Genomic DNA, 21,935 nt, shown 5'->3' on the forward strand with positions numbered 1-21,935 from the left:
TCCCCATACGCAAACAAAGCTTCCCATGTAGCAACAATGATGAATACATAAATTAGCAGCGCTGTCTATGTTGATTTTCCTATTCCCCCAGTGGTGTGCTGCTTTTAATGAAGACAGATGAGAAAGTAGAACTCCCACTGTATGCCCATCTCATAGGGTAATAGAATAGAGCTGTGACAAAGGTAGGTATTATTTGACAATATGAGTTTGTCTTGTCACCTTCGTTCCCCAGGTAGGCATGCTGCTCACAATGGGGAGGAGAGGTACACGCTCATTACAGTTTTACTGTGAGAAGGGACAAGGTCTCATAAGACATGCATTTATTATGCAGAACATAATACAAAACGAGACCTCGTCAAACACAAATGATACTGATAATGCAATTAGGTAGTGAGAAATCAGATAAAAGATGTTTATTATCATGACTGTCATATAAAAACACAAACAAAGAAAGGTTATAATGCATGTATATAATCCAAATCACAGTGTCAGTGTGCAATGCTCATGAGAATATTTGCCTCTCCCTACTTTGTGAAAAATACACTTTGCAATTGCATTGTTTAACTGTATTTTTTTTTAAAAGGTCAGTTGAGCAATATACTCAAATATTTCTTCTTAAATTTTTTTTCCCCACATATAAATCTATATAAATCTTTTGGTTTGCCAGGATACAATATTTCCAAGGATAAGTCAGAGATGAGGGAAACAGTTAGAGAAACCATTCAGTCAAATCTTCAAATTCATCAAATCTTAAAAGTTGATTGAGTTGATCATGACCAAAGAGAAGAAACTCTCATAGGGATAAGATTTCATTGCATTACTCCGGCAATCAGTGAAAACCCCTATTGGTTTGCTTTAGCTCTCAGATGTGTGTGACTGAAGACCCCAATCACCCTGAGCTTAACTAGAGACCTGTGCAAAAGCCAAGAGGATCTAATCATCATCCTCTGCCCCCCCTTTTTTAATATCATATTTTGGCAAGTCATTCACACAGCAGACAAGGCCAGCATCTGTAAATATGTAATAAAAATACTGATGTAGGACTGATGTCCAAAGCAAGATTTTAGATTGATTAATGCATTTTATACCTCCCAGGCAGTTTCTGGTTTTAATTCTAGTATGATGTAAAAATTTCCCTGCATGGATTTGAGCAACATGTTTAATATTGTTAAGTTCTTGTTCTTTGTTGTAACTTCTGTTATCACCACATGGTAATGCAGATGTCTCTACAAGATTATGTTTAGACTTTACTGATAAAACCTGGGAAAAATGGATGCTTAGCAGATAAAAGAAAAAAATCTTTCATCAATCTAAAAGCCAAAGCTATGCTTTGGAAAACTGTCAGCAGTATGTGTATCTGCTGTGTTTGGTCCTTTAAGATACTTGATAAATAAACCCCCAGATTTATAGCCATCTATAGCACGATCCCACTGGCAAAGTGCAACACTGACTGACCCAAGAGGATGAAGACATCTTACCTGCATACACATTACTAAGGCTTGAAAGCACGATTACTTTTTCCAGGGAGGGACACTGTACTTTAACACTTGAAAATCTGTAAAATGTTCATATTCTTCCTATAAAAAGGTTATATTGGACAAGTATTGGGAAATTCTCAGAATATGCATTTCATTATTTTTACTCTGTGTATATTCACTAATGCAACATGACAATATTGATGGGGGTAAAAGAGACTGTGCTGATCTACACATTTAAAAACTATACAAAACATGAGATGGTGTGGTTTACGTGTGCGTGTATGTGTGGGATGAGTGGGGAAAGAGTCCAAATTAAGTCCTTTAAGTCATTCATGTGAGTAGCTGGGTCCATGCAGCAGTATCCTCAGTTTGCTGGCTAAATGAATACATCTTGACGAGACTTGTCCTGAATCATACTCAAATGTTCAGTCTCCCATTATTTTTAGCACACTAGCGTTGTTCCCTGCGCCTCACAACACCATCAAATCCCTGTCTCCTTCTTGATCCAGTCTCTCAACTTGGTGACACGCGTGTAGACACCGGGCTTGTTCCGGCGAGCGCACCCCTCACCCCAGCTCACGATGCCGGCCTGGAACCACTTGCCACTCTCTTCGAAACACACCAGGGGGCCTCCAGAGTCTCCCTGGTACGGACATTCAGGGGAGAATAGTTATTAGATTTGGTTTGGATGTGAGAGCACGATAATTACTAAAGTGTGAAAACCTATCTATATCAGCCCTTCGTCCTTTTATCCTTTTCTGGAGGACATGTTACACTGTCTCACCTGGCATGCGTCAACTCCTCCAGCCAAGAATCCACTGCAGAGCATCCTGGAGGTGACTTGGCCCTCCGTGACTATGTCGCACACCGTGTCGTTGATGATTTTCACTGATGCCTTCTGCAACAGCTGTGCCTTTTGACCTGAAAAAGCAGGACAAGGGGGTCAGCGCTCTGCCACATGACTTCAGTGTTCGTCACAAACATCAGAAGGTGTTAATGGGCGGGATTAGTGTTAGCTAATGAAGGTTTAAGAGGTGTCCCAAGAGAGCCAACGTCTGTCTTGATATATGAATATAGAAGGCGGCTTAATGGAATAAAGCAGATTAGAAAAAGATAAGAGAAAACTGGAGGGAGAATTGAGTGGAAGAGAAGTATGTCATGATGGGAGAGATAAAGAAATGGGAGGGACATTAAAGGAAAGCAAGAAGACAGGATGAAATGAGAAAGATGAAGGAAAGAAGAAACAAGCAGGCAGGGAAAGAAGATGAAGGACAGAGATGAATAGCTAACTATGAGAAGGATGGGGGAGGAGCGGGATGTCTTAATTTTGATGTGGGATGGATTTGCAATTGTAGGAATAACATAATTGAGGAATAACAGCATAAATATTCAAAAGAAGTATGCTAACCAGTTAAAGTGAAAAACAAGAAACTACAGTTCTACCCATAATCACCCATTCCTGCATAATACCTCCTTCTCGGAGCAAGCCCCAGCCTGTGACCCAGCAGGACATGCCTGCAGGAAAGACGTGGGAGGAAACGGGTAGGCAGATGGGTTGGATGGTGTTGGTAAACTGCAGTGGCTCACTGAGCTCCAGCAGTGCAACGTCATAGTCAAAGGTCATCTGACTGTAATCAGGATGGGTGATGATCCTCTTCAGTGAGCGGAGCTGTGTGCCATCCAGCTTGTACTGGTCCTGCATGCCACTGTAGGTTTGCCAGTTGGATGGAATCAGGTTCCTGTGGTAGAATGTATAGCATCATGGGCAGCAATTATGTTTCTGTACACGCATGAAACAGGTTGAAATAATATGAACATGTGTGCACTGTAATCCAACACCATGCCCCTGAAACATTACGCTACTGTAAGGTTATAGTTTTTGTTAAGACTGCTTGAGCTCAGCAAATTGATAAGAGCAGCTTTCAACATCAAGTAATTCAAACACCACCACAAACTACATCCTCTCTAACAGTCTCTACAAAAACAACATGAACATTATTAGCTATAAAAGTATTTTTTGACATAACATTATTGTATTACATTCAACTTTCATGATATAGTTGCCACCCTTGTACAAAAACACGGTCAATTACATTAAGACATATGATGATATGACTATAAAGAAAGCAGTGACTTGAATGAGTAACCTGGAAAATGCTTACAAATTAAATAACAGAATTGCATACAGCAAGTATTAACACCATCTGTGAAAATGAACACATTCCGTGCTCAGTAACAACAGAGGTGGCTGTGGCTGAACAGCATGGTTAGTGCTCCACCTACAGGGCACACTGATGAATTCAACTGTGAAATGTAAATTTATCCCCCCCACTCCCCCAAGGTTTTTCTGAATTAACTGCATCACCAGGGGCTAATTTTCAGACTTTGCAATTTGTATATACAATTTGTATATAAATGGTCCTCTGTTGTGCACAGTTCCACATTTTTTCCAGCAGAATATCTGTGAGAATATTGCATAATGAGATCTGATAAAATGATAAAAATAGTGTGATGAATAATAAAATATAAGGAAAATAATAACAGTTTATACATCAAAACATATGAAAGGGACTGTGTTACAGATTATATACAGTATAGTCCTGCCCTGCTATGGATATTTAAGCTTTGACTCACGCATCGTCATGGGTGCGAAAGCAGTGGGAAGCCGAAAGGAGCCACGTCTCAGATATGATTGAGGCGCCACAAACGTGCCCATTGGTCATGAAGTGAAGGCTGACCTGCCAGGGCCACTCCCCCACCTCAGCGTTTTGCCCTCCTACGATGCGGTTCAGCTTATAGGGCCTGGTGCCACAATCTGACATTTAACAGAGAATATATTGAGAGAGGAGGGGTGATGGTCAGTGCAATACTAGTTGAGGCTGGCATGAATGATCAGAGGGAAAAATCTGAATTAGTTGACTTGAAGCCATCACGATGCTGGCCTTGGTTGTGAATGACTCTTAGGAACTCTAATGAGACACACTGGCATATTGGCTGATCCAACCAATCAAAAAATAAATAAAAAAGATAAAAACACAGACACGCCCTCAGGCTTAAATGGAGTAAAAAACAAATACTTCAGAGATGACAAGAGCTGCTTTCAAAGAAGAATTAAATAAATAAAGCAGTCAAAGCCTGGGGCTCTTTTCTAACAGACAGCCTATACGCACAGCTCAAAGACATTAGATCCACTTTAAGCAGTTTTAAAATTTTGAAAAAAGGTGGCTTTTGTAAGGCCTGAAAGAAAAACGTTCTTACTGCAGCTGTCCTCGTCTGACTTGTCAGAGCAGTCGTCGATGCGGTCACATTCGGCATTCAGCTTGTTGACACATTCATTGTTCTTACACTTGAAGCTGAAGTCAGAGCAGACACTCCGAGCTACAGTGGGGTGGAGACAGGTCCCAAAATCAAAACACATAGCGTATTTCAATCAAAGTGTTAGAGCGCCACTAAGTTTTACCAGTCAAATACTATGCAATCAGCGAGGCTTAAAAGTGAGGCTTGAATGCACAATGCATAGTGATTGAGGAGCAGATTGCATTGATTGTGGGTATTGATTGAGGTTGAGGTCTAATATCCCTCTTTATTCATAGAAATGAAAATCAAAAGGAAAAGCAAGAGTGCCCTCTGTGTTAATGTGAGCGTGTGTGTGTTTTTGTGTGTGACCGAGTAAGTGAGTGAAAGGGAAATTGATAAGCGTGAGTAGAGTAGGAGGAAATGAGAAAGTGCTAAAAGAAAGTGAACAGTGAAAAATACTTATACTTATGCTGTGCATCATCTTTGTAAAACCCAAAACTTTACTGAGTTATGGATAAAAGGTTACTGCTTAATTGCTTGTGTTACATGCTTATAAATTACTCTGGTAAGGATTTTTTGAAATGCGTGACTGGCTGGGAGGAGAATAAGTGCTGCCACTTACAGTCTTTACATTTGGCCTCGTCGCTTCCGTCTTCACAGTCCTGCTTACTGTCACACACAACCTCCTGAGGCAGACAAACCCCGTTACCACAGCGGAACTCATTCGCCTCACAACCTGGAGGAAATTAAACATGGTGATGAGGAAGTTATAATAAAATCAAGAGAAATGCTTGAATAAGGAGAAGACAAGCCGTTTCAGGACATTAGTGGTGCAGCCACGGTGGACATTAGCACCAGTCTCCATTTGTCTTGCGTGTATTACACATGATTAAGTGTCTGGACGGATGCTGAGCAAATTGGGCAAGGCTTCAAACAAACTCCATTACTGATAAAATAATGACTGCACGCAGCCCAGGAGTCGGTGACCGGAGCATTAGCAGTGATGTGCATTTAATGTTGGCACAATTAGCATAGCATTAGATAAGGTTTGTGTTCCCTAAAACGCACTTTAAAGAGATGGTAATACTTACCGCATTGTCTCTCATCGCTCAAGTCTCCGCAGTCGTTGACGTGATCACACACAAAAAGTTTTGGTTTGCACAGGCCATTCAAACAAGCAAACTGGTCGGCCTCACAATCTGAGGCAAAAAAAATGCAATCTATTAAACAATGCAACTGAGAAAGTTGATTTGAAAAGGGGACATGATGTCACCAGTAGAAGACAACAGAAATGTTATGCCTTAAATAACTTGTTAGTTTTTGAGAATTGTGCTTATTTGCTTTCTTGCCAAGGTTTTGGGACGCCTGCGTTCACATGCACATGAAGGTTAGTGACATCCCATTCTTAATCCATAAGGTTTAAAATGGAATTGGCCCACCCTTTGCAGCTGTAACAGCTTCAACTCTTCTGGGAAGGCTGTCCACAAGTTTTAGTAGTGTGATCATGGGAATTTTTGACCATTCTTCTAGAAGCGCATTTGTGAGGTCAGGCACAGATGTTGGACGAGAAGGCCTGGCTCACAGTCTCCGCTCTAATTTATCCCAAAGGTGTTCAATTGGGTTGAGGTCAGTGACACATTGGGAGTTGTACCCGGCTCTCCCACACCAAAGGCAAGCATCTTATCCACTGCACCATCACCACCCATAATCTCCCCTTCACCAAAATTTACACTTGGCACTATGCTGGCCACACAACTTTTAGAGGTGTGTAGCTATTGACTCTGCAGAAAGTTGGCGACTTCTGTGCATTGTGCGCCGAGTTTCTGTTGTCCCCTATCGCTTCTGCTTTGTTTTATGGGTGGTGATGGTGCAGTGGAATATTCAGTAGTGAGGAAATTTCATGAATGGACTTATTGCACGGATGGCAACCTATCACGGTACCACGCTTGATATCCCTGAGCTCCTGAGAGCGACCCATTCTTTCACACATATTTGTAGAAGCACTATGCATGCCTAGGTGATTGATTTTTAAGCTCCTGGGCCATTGAAGTGATTGGAACATCTGAATTCAATGATTCTGAGGGGTGTCCTAAAACTTTTGGCAATTTAGCGTATGCAGGATAATTATGAAGCTACAGCCAGTGGCCAGTTAGCTTAGCTTAGCAGAAAGAAAAGCAGAGGGTGAGAAATGAGGAGGGGAAGAAAGACAAAAAAAAAGGTGCAGATGGGTCAAGGGAGAAACTTACGGCACTGCTTCTCGTCGCTCATATCACCGCAGTCGTTCCAGCCATCACACTTCAGTTCTTTCGCAATACAGAAGCCAGATGTGCAGGCGAACTTGTTGGGGCAAGCTGCTCACAAAACAAGAAAAAAAGAGGAAGGGAGAAGAGAAAATAAGACAGAAAGACAATGGTGACAAATTGAGCAAGAGGGAGTGACAAGTTTATGTTTGCAATATCTATCATGCTGCCAATGCTTGTCCCTGTTGATCAGAGCAATTATAAATCCATTTTGGTCAAACTGGGAGACAACATAAAGAGCAGATAGTATTGTAAGTGGAATGCTCCTGACTGACACTGGCAAATAAAATGGACCCAATAAACAAGCTCTCTGGTGACTTGTCTAGCTCTTGACTTTCACCGCCGCAATTTCTAACCCTCCATCACTAAACAGCTCTGTTTGACTGTCAATCAGCTACGGTCTTGTAGCCTCTCAGTCTACACAGTTCCTGCCCCAGTGTCTTGCTCTATAATGGCAGGCTATGAGTGTCACTGTCACATCGCAACATTTCATCCGTCTCGCCAAGTGTCATGTAAATGTGGGTGCAAGACAAGGCTTTTAACTCACGGTCTCCAGGATCATAGGAGCTGTACTCTGCACTGAACCCTTTGTCAGTGTAGGACTTATCGGAGTGGAACTTCACATTTAGCACGTTGTCCTTACTGGTCAGAGCCAAAGAGGACATTTCTCCGCAATACCTGTGCCACAAGGCCAATGTTAAAGAGAATTCAGGTTTATGACAACTTAGGTTTTATTTTTTGTACTTCTAGTGGTTATAATGACAATGTGCTCACTAAAGTAACTGTCGAGATTAGGGAAAAGGGCAACCCCGCTACAACAATGTCCAACAGGGCAAGAAACATGCAGTCAGACAAGTTGTAAAGAAATCAACAATTAAGTTAGATTATATTTGGAGGCAAATACAGCAAGTTCAGCGGGTCAAAGTTGAACCATGAAGTCAGCTTGGTAAATGTGGCGGATGTTAACGACAGATGGTCCAAGGTATCATTTAAATTAGTTAAAGTCTTACTTGGTGTCCATAACCTCCACGTAGTCTTTGTGACACACACGGGTGTCCACCCCAGGCTCTTTCATGCGGAACATGGTGAACTTCAACCGCACATGCTTCCCAGCAGGGACCTACAGCACAGAGGAAGAGGAAATAGACTTATAACTTTGTTTACCATGCACATTACTCCTTCACCTACACACAGAGACATGCATCGGTCTGCCCCAATGTAAATGTGAGCAGACAAACTGTAACACACCCAAACGGGCCTTGGGTGCACACGTGCATGTGTATGTACACACAAGCATTCTACATACACACCAGGAAGCAAAACCAACACACAAAACACTGCAGCTCAGCTAGAGCTGCGGCAGCAACAGCAGTCTGACAGATGAAGATAGAGGAGGTACTGAACAGCTTGGCTTCTATAGAGCTGCCTCAGCATTCCTCTGATGGCAGGCTGAGGACAGAGGAGGAGGAGGAGGAGGAGGAAGAGGAGGAGGAGGAGGAGGAGGTGGTGGGTGAAAGGGTTTCAGGTAGAGGAGGGGGCCAGGGAGAAGAGCAGTGTTGCAAACCTGAATGGTCCACATGCAGTCCACCGAAGGAGGATAGAAGCTGGGGTAAAGTGGGGAGGTGAAGACTCCTTCGCTTTTAGAGAGGAGACCACCACAGGTTTGCCCTGAAAAGAGCATGTCATATAATCACATTCGTGTATAAGACATTATCATTTGTAATGGGTTTAACTATAAAGAGAACTTAAATTGTAGATGTAGATATTGTACTGAATGCAGCTGGAAAATGGATGTTGTGCCATTTCCAGCTGCATTCCAGTGCCACAAATGTCTTAAATACCTTTAGAAATAGGGATGGCGCTATAATTAGCCTCAAAGCCAGGCCTTAGAACTTCACTGTCAGTAATCATGTTAATCAACATGATGTTGCCAGATGACACCACCTCCAGAGGGTTGGAGGGAGGCCTCTGACCACACTTCCTGTGAGAGAAGGATGAACTGTCAAGCAAGACGGTGCACAAATCAGGTACAGCTATAGAATCCGAAAAGGGTGTTTGGAACAAATAAGCAAGCGTAAGATGAACGTCTGATACATTTACTGAATGGTGTTTTGCATTTCTTGGGGATGTGCAACACTTGGGGAACTAAAATCAAGCTGTAATTATTTTTAGTCAGAAGCACTAAAACATCAATTCAGCAAACAAGTTTAAAATGCTTCAAGAAAAATTTTTTTGAAAAGAAATCAATAGATAAGCAGAGAGAGGTAGAGAAAGACATAAATAAGGAGAGATGTGCCAGCACTAGAGAGAAATTGCTTAGGCAGAGTTTCAAAAGTTAAACATTAGGTACATTAGCAAAAAGTTTCGTCATTGCTAGCGGCTGAGCACTGAAGGTGTGAATGACGCTGCAAGAGCAGTAATACATCTACCTCCAGTAGAATAATGTCATTATAGAGTATTATATTATGGCTCTCATAAACCTCATGTCACCTTGGATAAAGCTGATCGCTCAATAGCTTTATAAAAATTGTATGCATCACTTGGTAACGCATATTTGTTTGGCAATGGTTTCCGAGTCTTAAAGTGCCTGCAGCAACAACTGATGTAGCATTCAGGAGCCTGTAGTTTCAGGAGCCCCCCCCTCCCCCCAGTAGACAAAGTGCAATTACACACAGTGGTGTAGCAGGATTCGTGTCGGCACCCATCACAGATTTGAAAGGAGAGGTCTTTTTGAGCCACCTCAATCTCACTAGGTCTCAGAAGTTAACAATAAAATGGGACATGCAGCGCTAAAGGCTTCAGCCCCCCCCCCAAAAAAAAGAAAAGAAAGAAAGTTACAATCACAAATTCGGTGAAAGGAATGAACCGGAACATGTTTCCCACACACATCAAAACAGCTTATACTCCTAAATCCCTCAGCAGCATTTTAGTCAAATACAAAGTGATTCCTAATGGTTGTCCTCTGGGAATCATGAAAAACGATATTTCCCTTCTCTCTGATCGTCAAGGATAAATAAATGAGACAAATCATTGTTGAGCCCTATCACACAAACCCTGCTAACCAATGTTTAGGACAAAATGAAAATGTGATTTGTGCGAATATTTTATGTAATTTAGGAGCAAAAATGTGTAAACTTTCTGGTTTTCTTTTGAATAAAAATCCTCTCGGGATGAAGCATTAGTGCAAGGACTCCTGCCCGGTACACTGCAAGTAAATAATACAATGATAAAATCTGTTCATTAAGATTTCACTTTAAAGAGCACCAGTATGACCTTGTACCATGCACAACATGCTACCAAAACCCTGTGGACATTCACAGCCCTATGACTTACTGTGTGATGGCCCGAGTTTCATCTGTACTCAAAGAGTCATAGATGAAGACATAGTCTTTATTGCAGTTATCCTCGATGTGGAAAAAAGGGAAACTGACAGAAATGGCATAGTTTTCTGAAGCTCGCATTTGCCACTGACACCGAGACTTGGCGGGGTAGCGATCGGGGTATCCTGGTGACAAAAACGTCTTCACCGTTTCATCAGCCTCCAGACGGTAGAAACAGTCACCTAGGAGTAACAACCGTGTATATATTATACAGTGAGCAGCATAGACATGTGTAGCTTGTCAACAGTAGTTAATAGCTTGTAAATCAAAATGTGATCATGTTTTGAATCTTCATTGGCGAATTTTAACTGCTTTGACCGTTTCCTTCAAAATATATCGATAGTAAAGATTGTATCTTCTCTGTTTTCTCTTGGAATGGATTTTTAATCATCATCAAAACAATTATTGCAAATACAAGTCCATCTGTCCTTAAGTGACTTGCTCTGGCCTGATACAGCGTTCTCAATCTCTGACTAGAGCAGCATATGTTCAGTACACGCCGGGCCAGCCATTCCTTACAGACTGGCAGGAGGGTGAGCATCTAGCCAGCTGGAAAATTACAACTGCGCGTGATTGAAATGGGACATGCTGTACTCACTGGTTTTGGGGTTCCTGGCCATGCGAAAATCTGTGGCTGGAGAGAAAGGGAGAGAGAGAGGCAGAGTAACAGGAGGAGGTAAGGATGGGTCACTAACATTGGGAGGCTGATAGAATTTGATGCATGAGCCTAAAATATTTGGGTTGCACATTTTCTGTTCCATTTCCCTGCGGTTAAGGGAACTGGTGATGACGTGTAGCCATTTCTGCATCTCTGTTTTAACTATCTGGGAAAGCAACATCAAATCATACCCACAGAAATAATTTTAAAGGGAACCAAAACCACTGAGTCACAAAGCTGGAACTTGGCTGGTGGACAGATGTGGACAAATGCAACGTGAATGCTGAGAAGACAGAAGGAAGAAAAATGTCTGTCTCAAGCCAGGCCAGGCCCAGCTAATATCATTAGATGATCCAAACAGCATAAAATGTGCAATCTCAGATGCAGCACAACCAGAGAGGCCTGGCTTATCGGTTATCATCTTATCAGAACAACTCAGAGCAAGCTCCTATAATACAAATAGAAAGCATACAGAATACCAATGCTGATAGGAGATGACAGTGACCTTATTCAGATCTGTATTCACGATGCTTTATCTTCGCGGATTGTTAAATGTCATAATATGGAGCCAGCTGTAGCAAACACCAAGTTGTCCCCATCTTTTGACCCCTTGGTGTGACCCCTCCTAACCTGCCCCTGTGGTACCTACCTGAGGCAGTGACTTCAGTGATCTTGATAATCTTGGGGCTCGTCAGGCTGCGCTGCTCCCTAATGCCTTTCTCCAGAGTCTCCAAAACACGCAACTCTGAGAACTTCGGCACAATCTCCAAGTCTTCGACCGGAATGTCAAACTGGGACCAGTAGTAGGCTTTCACACCCGCACTGGTGTGAGCAGAAATGAGAGAGAAATGGATGGAAGGAAGAGCATAAAAAGACCTTTCAGTAACAAGCTTCAACATTTAAGAAGACTAGTAGATTTGGATTACTGTAAATCATAAATATCTAGCAGTAGCTGCATGCTCTGTCCACATGCTGTGTGATTACTGTATAAATCACACAACGTCACACTCCGCTACAGTGCAATGTTACACACATAACTGGGCGTGATTACAGGTCAATAGACCACATCGAACCTAAAATCTTCAACAACAAAACATTTCCTTCATACAAGATTTAGTGTGAAGTTTCTTTTTTACATTCAGTTTTCACAATCTGTTCAGCAGTAACATAGAAATTTGAGGAGCTCAAGATCTCAACGGTACCTGAATGCAGTGACCACAGACGTAGTGTAGTATTTTGCGAGCAAAGAGTCTTTCTTGTAGCTTTCCTCCAGCTGTGTAGAGAAAATTAATTTTTACTGAGGAGAACATGTACAAGGTCTCTGCTTGTCTGCCTAAAGACAAAGTGCAAATTAGCATGTTAACATAAAAACCGCCTCCCATGAAAAGCACATCACCACGGGATTCCAAATTAACTGTCTTGCCATCAGCTGCAGTGAGCTGCGGACTGCAGACAAGGCTGTAGTCATGCTGTGGTCCTAAATGCAGGTCATTACCATATTTTACGCATGTACAGTGTTATTTAACTTCAATCAAAGTGCTTGTTGTGAAAAGTTAACATAAAAAAAAGAAATATTTGTTTTTATATAGATTTATTTGTTTAGCGATAAAAGCTAAAAATGACATGGAGGGAGAAGAGAAGGATTGTTGAAAGGACTTAGCGGTTAAATATCACAAAATAATATCAAGACCGGTTTCAAAATGTACATTTCTAAAGTGTAGGTTCGCACCATCAAATATGAACCCACTGCCATTTTACTAAACCCATCTAGAAGATAAAATAGTGGAGATAAAATATAGTTAGATGATTTTCAAGGAGTCCACAGTCAGGTGGAGCCAGAGTGGTGGAGTAAAGTTGCAGGACAACTGGTTAAACATAATGCCTCCATCTCTGAGGTGCTTTAGCCCAGCATTGTTTACTTTGAGCCATACTCTGCAAGTTGTACCTGACATGTAAACAACAATAACCTAGATCTGAAACTATTCCAGTCCTAAGCTGTCCTTTATGTTGTATGCAAGGGCAAAGCTAGTACATCATAAACCTTACCTCCCAAAATCATCAAGACATCTAATATTCCAGTCGGCCACTTCCACTAATATACACTTTAGACAATCACTTTGAGCTTTACACAGAGAGTGTACGCTTTATGGAGTTTGGGTTTTTTTTAGCTTTCAGCATGCTTCTAAGTGCTGCTACAAACATCTCCGCTGCCTCCAATAACAGGAGATGCTATTGAGGGAATTTCTAAGGGAATGTACAGCGTTTTAGTCAACCCACGCAAATGTGCCTTCAGCAGTTTATGTGCATTAGGAGGGACATTTACATAATGCCAAATAACATCCACAACTAATCCTGAGTGTAATGCTCTTCTCAAAATAGTTAACAATAAACAATGTAGATGATAGAAATGTAACAAAAATAGAAAGGTAATCTTTCACATTCAAACTCACAAGTGCCTCCAGGTTGACCGCCAAATCCGTGAATGCCGGGCTGTTCGAATCCTCCAGATTCTTGTCGTATGGTACATCAACCATCCTCAAATGTCCACTGAAGACCTTTGTCGATGGACTGAGCTGCATACTGCTGGTTGCTGAATTGGCACCATTTACTTGGAGGAGAGAGGCAGATGAGAGTTGAGTGTTTGAGCAACAAAATGCTTTAGGATAGCTGCTTTGATGAAAGAGGAGTCTTGGGGGTTTAAAACAGGCCTTGAAGCGCTATTTTAAAGTTGTACAGTGTGATCTTATACTGAAAAGACAGTTATAAGTTAGTTATTAAAACAGCCAGTTGAATCAAGAGGCTGTTTATCAAGACTTCAGAGGCCTTTTTCATCAGATGTACTGTACATGAAACTGACAAGAAAGCTGTGACATTTTTCTCCTTTGCATTATTAAAAAGAAGAATAAGTTGGAGTTGTCAAATAGGCTATCACTAATGGGAAATTACAAAGTCCAAACAAGCGACTCTTATATCAAAGAGCTGTGCCTTAGCATCAAGTGGAAATTATCCACTTTACAGTTTTTGATATTATGCCCAACTTGGCAGTAACTGATGTCAGAAATGTGAAATACTCACAATTTTTTATTTTATTCTATCAAGAATAACCATGATTTACGTACAAAACGTCCAGAGAATGCCCTACACCTCATAATTCTCTTCATCTTTAAATTCACCCACACCTATGTAAGCATAGTAGCAGTACCCACCTTTGAGTAGTAGAAGAAAGCTTTCCACTATACTCACAGACAAACAGCCAAATGAGGATCGCCGCAACAACCACAAGGATCAAAAGCACCACAAGAACCCCGATCAGGATGCCGACCTTCCGCTTTGATGACACCTTCTCTTTGCAGGTAAGGAAGTCAATCCGCTCACTATGGCCATTACTACCCTGATGTAGAGAAAGAGCAAAATGCAGTTAGCAAACATACAGCAACTATGCCATGTTTTGGATGCAGATAATATTTACTTTGAGCAAACACTAACCTCTGCTTTAACCCAAACCTTAAAACAGATCCCTAAATTATCCATTTTGACTGAATAAATTACATTCTCCCCTCATTCCATGCAGATAAATAATGAAGGGTAGTTAGTTGGGAACCTCCAAAAGATTTTCATTGATTATACGCATCCACACGTCACACATAATGAACTTGAAATGGTAGGTGATGTTGTCAGCCACATCCCGTTTATAAGTACACAAAGTCCTCACTGAGTATTTATGTAGAATTTTGGAATGGTGACATAAATTATATTTTTTATATATAATTGCAGATAGAGAAACACCGTAAACACATTAAACCCATAAAAGGTAATGATAAATGCATCACCGTCCCTCATACTGACAATTTGATCAATGTCTAGACTTGTTAAAACTAGTAGGGAAACATCTTTGACCTGTTCCAAAAAGTCTGTTTGTACTTGAGGAACAGATTATGACAAACCATGACAAAAAAATGCAATTTGAAATGCCCTAAACTACTTTCCAAGAGTGACATGTTCAAACAGGCCGTGCACATAGTGTTTTTGCAAAACTGGCAAAACCTGTTTAGTAAATGTGAGAGAGCTCCCACACACTCCACGTACACACGTTAGGAAACCCGGATAACAAAGAGAGATGCCTTGTAGATATTATCGGCATGGTGGTTTAGGCTGTGTGTATGTCTGTCAATACTGTATGTGTGTGTGTCTGTTGTTGAGTTCTCTCAAGTGGGCAGACAGAGAGAGAAAGGTTTCAGGACTGTTAGTAATCAACACACAATGAATTCAGTGCCTGTAGCTCATGAGTGAAGAAGCCAGAGTGCCATTAGGGATGGAGAATCACTTTGGTATTAAATCAATTTGTCAGATGTGCTGCCCCTTAAGATGGGGGCTCAATTACATGAGTCTAGATGATAACTCATGGCAATTAAGGCCTATTCTTACTCGGCTCAGGCTTCTATACATGCTTTCTAATTGGAATCTCTAACAGCAATCATGGGCCAGAATGAAGGAAATCATTAGAGATGGGGTCAGCAAGTGCTCCAGGGTCTCAGCCACCCTCATCACAGTCTAATAAAACCATTTTTGCTCTTCATCATATCTCATTCTTCTCTCCTAGAAAGAAATACTATCCCATTTTTAACTATGTGTAGCAGTTTTTTTCTTTTTTAAATATCAAGCTCTGTGTGCTATGCCATTAATAATCAGGAAGAAATGCTGTCTAAAGAAAAAAAACACAACAACACTGACTAAAAAAAAAGCTGGTTGCAAAGCAGTCTTCAGGTTTGATATAGTCAAAAGTACGATTCTATACGCAGTTGCTACAGAGCAGCTTAACAGTCTAACCAGTTTGACAAGGGGGAAGCAAGTTGTGAGGTGTGGCTTAAGGGGACAAAAGCTCAGTTGCTATGTTATTTAAACACTAGACCTTATTAACAAAAATGCATGTATACCAATCCACATTAGTGAAAGACTTAATTGGTTGACCATTATCTGGCATTTTGAGATGATCAGCATCAGCTGATACCAGGATCACAAGGCTGATAAACAAAAAATGCCTGCGGACACATCTGCAGGCACCCTTGTTAGTGTGGCTGCTGTGGAACAATGTTAGCGCCGCTCCTCAGTCACCATTATCTTTCCTAAATGTTAACACATTTCTTCTATTCTAAAGGCAGCAAATCTAATCAATTAATTAATTCTTAACAGGCTGCCATTAAATATAGTTATACTGTAGACAATAATACAGCTGAATGGTGTCACTTCTGACAGACTGAATCCCGCTCTCTTATACACCTGTCACAAACTACTGTATTTTTTAAAATTTAATTAATTAATACTAATTCCATCTAAAACAACATTTTACTGGCTAAGATAGCCATGTATATTAGACTGTACTCTGCATTGAATAATGGAATTATACAGGACTTTCTTTGTTTTGATATCAGCATTATATGGACCATCAGCAGCTGGGGCTGAACAACTGATTGAAATCTTATCATAATCGAAATATGGCCTGCTGTCATTTTCAAATGCCAGGAGGTGCAATATTTGTTAATGGCAAAATGTTAGTCAAAATGCTATCTTAAATGAAATATTGTCGTGCTGCACAGATGTACTGGCCTACACATCATATTCTGCAGACTTAAGAATTTGTTTGGGGAAAAAATAAAAATCACCCCATAATTATTTAAATAGGTTTTTCAATGAAAATGATAATAATTCTGTAAAAGTTTACATTCCCTTCAATATCGCAAATCATATCACAATTGCAATATCAGTCAAAATACTGCAAATATAGCCCTATCAGCTGCCATGCTCTTTACATATCAGCATTATAGCCATTGGAAAACCCATATATGTCGACTGTTAATCCAGATCTTTTGCCAGTTTATAAGAGATCAGAGATGGAATGTATTGTAATGTACGGCACTTAGCTATACATTTGAGGCACTGGCACTTAACTTGATTACTTCTGTTTACTTGACTGTGTAGCCTACATCTTGACTGTTCACATAATTATAGTTATTTGATGACTACATTTACTAGTACATGCACAACATACCATGAAATAGAAACAGTATGGTAGTAGTCAGCGCTATAATGTCACCTGAAACATTTTTAACATTTAAAAACTTCTTAAGGCCTATAAGGTTGTATTAGCTTCAGCTGCTACCTATGACCAGTCAGTCATTCGGGTTCTGCCCACGCTGAATGGCAGCAGCAACACAAACATTGGTTCTCTCACCCCTGGGTGTGAACAGCATGTCAGCAATATGCCACTATTTTTCCAAACCACATCTATTTGCGCTGGTGCAGCTCGATATTCTTTCTCTGATAAGCTGACTATACCTGTTTTGAATCAGCTGAGGCAACTCCAGTGTAAACATGCATAAATGTTTAAGAAGACCGACTTCTCTGCTATCTTGTTTTCCATTTAACTGAGTCCTACAATGTATTTGTGGTTCCACAGTGTATTTCTTAGTGCTGCACCTGCTCAAGTAGTTTGTCAACATACTTCAAACAGTGAGCTCTGGAATAGAGCTAGTGCCAGTAGAACTTAACGTAGCCTTGAGTTGCTAGCCTCAAGCAGAAATAAGGAGCAGGTTTCAGAGGTCCGTAAACTCACTTCCTCCACACCTCCCTCATTCATTTTCAAACTTGTCTTCTGCCCCAACCAGTGTTGCCTCAAGTGATGTGTCACTTGAGGCAATTTATCAGACTTTTATATTTATAACGCCTTTTGTGGCTCCAGAGGGAGCCACAAAAGGCCACTTTTTCCACCACACATGTATTAGTACTACCCAAGACCTGTAAACAGACTGTGAGGTATAAGTTCCCATCTAAAAAGCTCTCATATGCCCTCTCCGCATTCACCATTTGTCCTATCCAAACAACCCAGCATGGAGACTGCAGTCAAAATGGGCCAATCAAATACAACAGCCAATCAATGCAATTTAGGCTTCAGTGGGAAAAAAAACACATACACCTAGCTCTTACTTGACAGCAGCCCTAAACACACAGCAGTAAGCCTCTTATACCATAGCATGAGCATGAGAGTGTGGTGCTACAGCCTCGGCATACTATCAGCTTGCTGCTCAAAAGGGAGTTAGGTGGAAGGCTGGGAGCCAATCGACAAAATCCTCCCTTACTGTGTGAATAAAGACATTGAACTTAGATGCATTTAAATGCATCATTCAGTGGAGCCAATCATGACAGACGTGACATTAACACCACATTCACTTCCTCAGTTTCAACATGGCTGCCCTTGAAATGCAAGACAGACGCAGTATGGCCTTGCCTGAATAATTCTTTACGGACTACTCTGCTGAGTCACCACATAGAGAAAAAACTGACAGTTTTTGAGTTTCTCAGGTTAGGTACAGTCTACCATAGATAAAAATGCAAAAGCAAATAACAGAATCAGGTCAAGCAATAAACTACTTCTGTGAAGATGGGAAAGAACATTTGGAAGGGACTTACTGCCCTTATTAGGACACTGCAAACTAAACAGACAAATTTCATCTTTTCTCCCTGTATCTCACAGATATATGTTAATATTTCAAACCTAATTAATACATGTAAATTAATTTATGTAAAGAGGTTTACTCAAACATCCACAATATCTACTGGGTGATTGTTTTGCCAACAAATAATTTATGCTACAACACTGAGCTGAAGCACAGATACCTACGTCCTCACGTTCACAATGATGGACAATACAGAATATATTTATATGAATGCATTCATGTATAATTTTGCAATCTACAACCACTTTTTATACAAAACACAATGCTTCACTAGATCTTAATTCATGACAAGGTGCAGCTCATCATTTCCTTGGGAAATTTCACACACCTTACAGTGTGGGCAGCCATTCATCTCTAAGCTGGGAGGTATTTATAGATATGGACGCTTAACAAACATGGCAAGCTACTGTTTCTTTTTTCGAAGTCCTTGCTTGTCTCACACTATATTAAAAAAGAAAAACAGTTTATTTTGCCTGAATCCCGTTACTGTTTGCTCACATTCTCAGCAGTACACATGCTGGTACACAGCAGTGTGTATTTCCCCACAGGTTAGGACTGTTTTCATAAAGCTGTCAAAGGAAGGTGGTAGAGAGCTGGTGAACTTCAGCAGCACTGACCAAAGCCTTGTAACCATTAATGAATCCCTTTGCAGAGTGAATCTCCCCTTTGCCCGCCTGACAATTTTTTCTGCCCACATCCTCTACTGGTATTTCAATCGTCTGAAACAAGAGATGAATTATGTAGCGACATGAATTGTATGATTGATATTTACATAATGTATGCGTGCTCCCGGAGAATATGACCTTTAGGTTAGGGAAAATAAGCTTTTGGCAGTTTTTGCATCCTATTATCACTTAACACAAGTCTGCTTACGTTTTACACTACAAAAACCTATGGTTTATTCTAATTTAAAAAGAAGCTGTCTTGGTTGATCTAAAAATCACTATAAGTTACTGTGGCAACTTGTTTACAGTGCCTAAAAACAATTACATACCAGTATGCTCATGAAATTTGTTATTCAATCGGTAACAGTTCAACGTGTTTTGCCAAGAAATAAACCTGTGGATGCCCACAACAACTATAGCCAGTAGGAATTAAAATGTTAATGATCTGGTAAATTATACAAAAAAAATTATACAAAAATAGTCCTCACACCCCCTTTAAGGATCTTTGTATATATATATATATATGAAGAACTTAAGACTAATTACATTATCTTCAACAGCCAATAGCATGTATTTTGCCTATTTCATCTGACTTCACATAACTGCTTTTGTGACTGAAATAAATGACTTTGTTTTGTAAAGAATGGGACTTGTTAAAGAGATGAAGATCAACTTGACAATGGAGAGCGAGAAATGTCCAACAATTACTCAATTTTTCATTATGTGCATTGTTTTATTTATTTAAATATCTAATGTGGATGTAAATAAACACTCTTTGTATGACAGTACACAGGCCAAAACGAAAACACCACAGATACCAAATTTTCAACACCAGTCAGGTGGTCCTAGTTTAATCTTCCATTAAAACAACCGTCAATGAGGGAACATTTCTTCTTAATATCAGTGTTGATCCTAGGATTACAGAGGCCCAGAAGCACACTGGCAAAACCACTGACAAGGGCCATGGCTTCAGTAGGGTAGGGTTTGAAATGTTTAACAGTAGGCCTAATCGTGTAAACATACAAAGAAACAACTCTTTCAAACTTGTGTGTAGTAAAACTGGATGTTCCTTTGAGGGAGAATACGACACTGATACCAACGATAATTTATATATATGTGTGTGTGTGTGTGTAAAAGTTGGCCAAACTTACGTCGTATTCATATCTGGCAGAATGCATCTTCCAGGAACGCTCCAACTGAAGTCCCTTTGTTAATTTATTCCCATTCCCTATAGTGCTACAAAACTTTGAATCCTGCTTTTGCAGTGTTGGAAAAGGTAGATGTCGTCGTTAAATCTCAACTCAATCGAAATGCCAGTAGCTCTTCCTGTGCTGTGGTGAGCTACTTCAACTGAAACACCTGAAACTACTTCTTCCTCACACACCTATGCCTAGCCACGCCCACACGGCTGCTTAGTAGCTTTCATTAGGTAAAAAGAAACACCTCGTCAGACTGTCCCAAATTGAAGAGAAGGGAGGGTGCAGGGTAAACGTTACTTCTGACCCAACTACTGTTCGTCTTTTGGGGACTTGCTGCATGTATGAAAAAGTAAGTTGTTTTCTGTATTTCCGGACCATGTGTTCCTCCTGCTGACCATTTGTGGATGTTTGTGGTAAGAACCGGGGGAAAAAAATGTTTTTCGTATGCACAAATCATGCTCACAAACTCATATTTTTTGTCTGCACTATAATATATAATATGTATAAATTGTAATCTTAAAATTGCATGTATGTCTAAAATGTAGACTATAAAGTAATTTTACTGCACTTTATGCAGGCCTACTGTGTATATATAAGGACTTTAAATCACAAAGTAATGAAGTACATTTCCTGATACTTTGGTGTTTCATATTTGCATCAATTGAGCTTTATTTGTTATTCAGTGCTCTAATAATGAGAGCGGCTTACACAATTTAAAAGTGCATTAATTTACTCTACAATGATGGATATCTCCTTTTGGAGATTTCAGATGCCCTCCAGAGTTGTTATGTGTCTGTGGAAGCCTGGTGTGCTGTACGACAGTTTCTCCACTCCACTGACATAAATGTAAAAAACATGTATTACAATGCAACACTATAAAATACAGCCTCAAAAATAGCCAATGCCACTCTGTTTCCTAAATGTTGCATAATAAAGGGGTGTTTCATCGGATTTCAGAAGAAGAGTTGCTATTTTTCACTCACTGTGTATTTGTTCATCTGCTATTGCAGTGGTTTCTGTCTACTTGAAACTCATCATCACTAGTTTTGGCCTTAGTGTGGACATGAGCTGTGATCAGTTTAAAGTCGAAGTTTCCCTCTCAGATTGTTCCTTTGGAAGGCTTATAAGAGGTTTTAAAGTATCCAGTATTTCACATGAAAAAAAACAAAATATAAACAGGATATCAAAATATATCTAAATAACAGCTCTGGGAACACATAACTAAAGCTCCTGCAGTCTGATACAACAACCCTGCAATAAATTCCACCATCATTAAGTGTATAATGTATTTGTTGAAACGTTTTTAAAGAGGTGATGATTCAATTATTCATGTTCATTTTGCGGAATGGGGAAGGTTTATCTGAGCTCGCCTTAAATCTAAGTATGAGCACGATTACGTGAAATCACAACCAGTATGGGTGCTAATCGTGGTCACATGGTGTGATGT

The 21,935-nt window shown here is 40.3% G+C and overlaps 1 protein-coding gene across 1 annotated transcript; it reads right to left on the minus strand.

The window, feature by feature from the left end:
- Positions 1-388: 388 nt before the first annotated feature.
- zmp:0000001114 (suppressor of tumorigenicity 14 protein homolog) lies at positions 389-20,653 on the minus strand. The gene is made up of 19 exons (XM_038712495.1): positions 20,441-20,653; positions 14,357-14,504; positions 13,564-13,721; positions 12,316-12,386; positions 11,763-11,935; positions 11,054-11,089; positions 10,409-10,637; positions 8,917-9,056; positions 8,640-8,743; positions 8,086-8,195; positions 7,623-7,753; positions 7,022-7,126; positions 5,867-5,974; positions 5,398-5,511; positions 4,737-4,856; positions 4,113-4,293; positions 2,949-3,217; positions 2,263-2,399; positions 389-2,121 (listed from the first exon to the last, which is right to left on the minus strand). Exons 1-19 carry the CDS (start codon positions 20,465-20,467, stop codon positions 1,960-1,962), a joined length of 2,523 nt encoding a protein of 840 aa, XP_038568423.1. The 5' UTR covers positions 20,468-20,653; the 3' UTR covers positions 389-1,959.
- Positions 20,654-21,935: the final 1,282 nt, after the last annotated feature.

Source organism: Micropterus salmoides, unplaced genomic scaffold (genome assembly GCF_014851395.1).
Source record: "Micropterus salmoides isolate LMB-PRFRI ecotype aquatic unplaced genomic scaffold, ASM1485139v1 Ms_hic_scaffold_11, whole genome shotgun sequence".
NCBI lineage: Eukaryota > Metazoa > Chordata > Actinopteri > Centrarchiformes > Centrarchidae > Micropterus > Micropterus salmoides.

Coding starts and splice junctions, on each gene's coding strand:
- zmp:0000001114 (XM_038712495.1), bottom strand. CDS start 20,467: ATGCATTCTGCCAGATATGAATACGAC. Junction 7,754..8,085: donor GTGGAGGTTATGGACACCAA/GTAAGACTTTAA, acceptor CTTGTGGCACAG/GTATTGCGGAGAAATGTCCT. Junction 5,512..5,866: donor GAGCGATGAGAGACAATGCG/GTAAGTATTACC, acceptor AATTTCCTCCAG/GTTGTGAGGCGAATGAGTTC.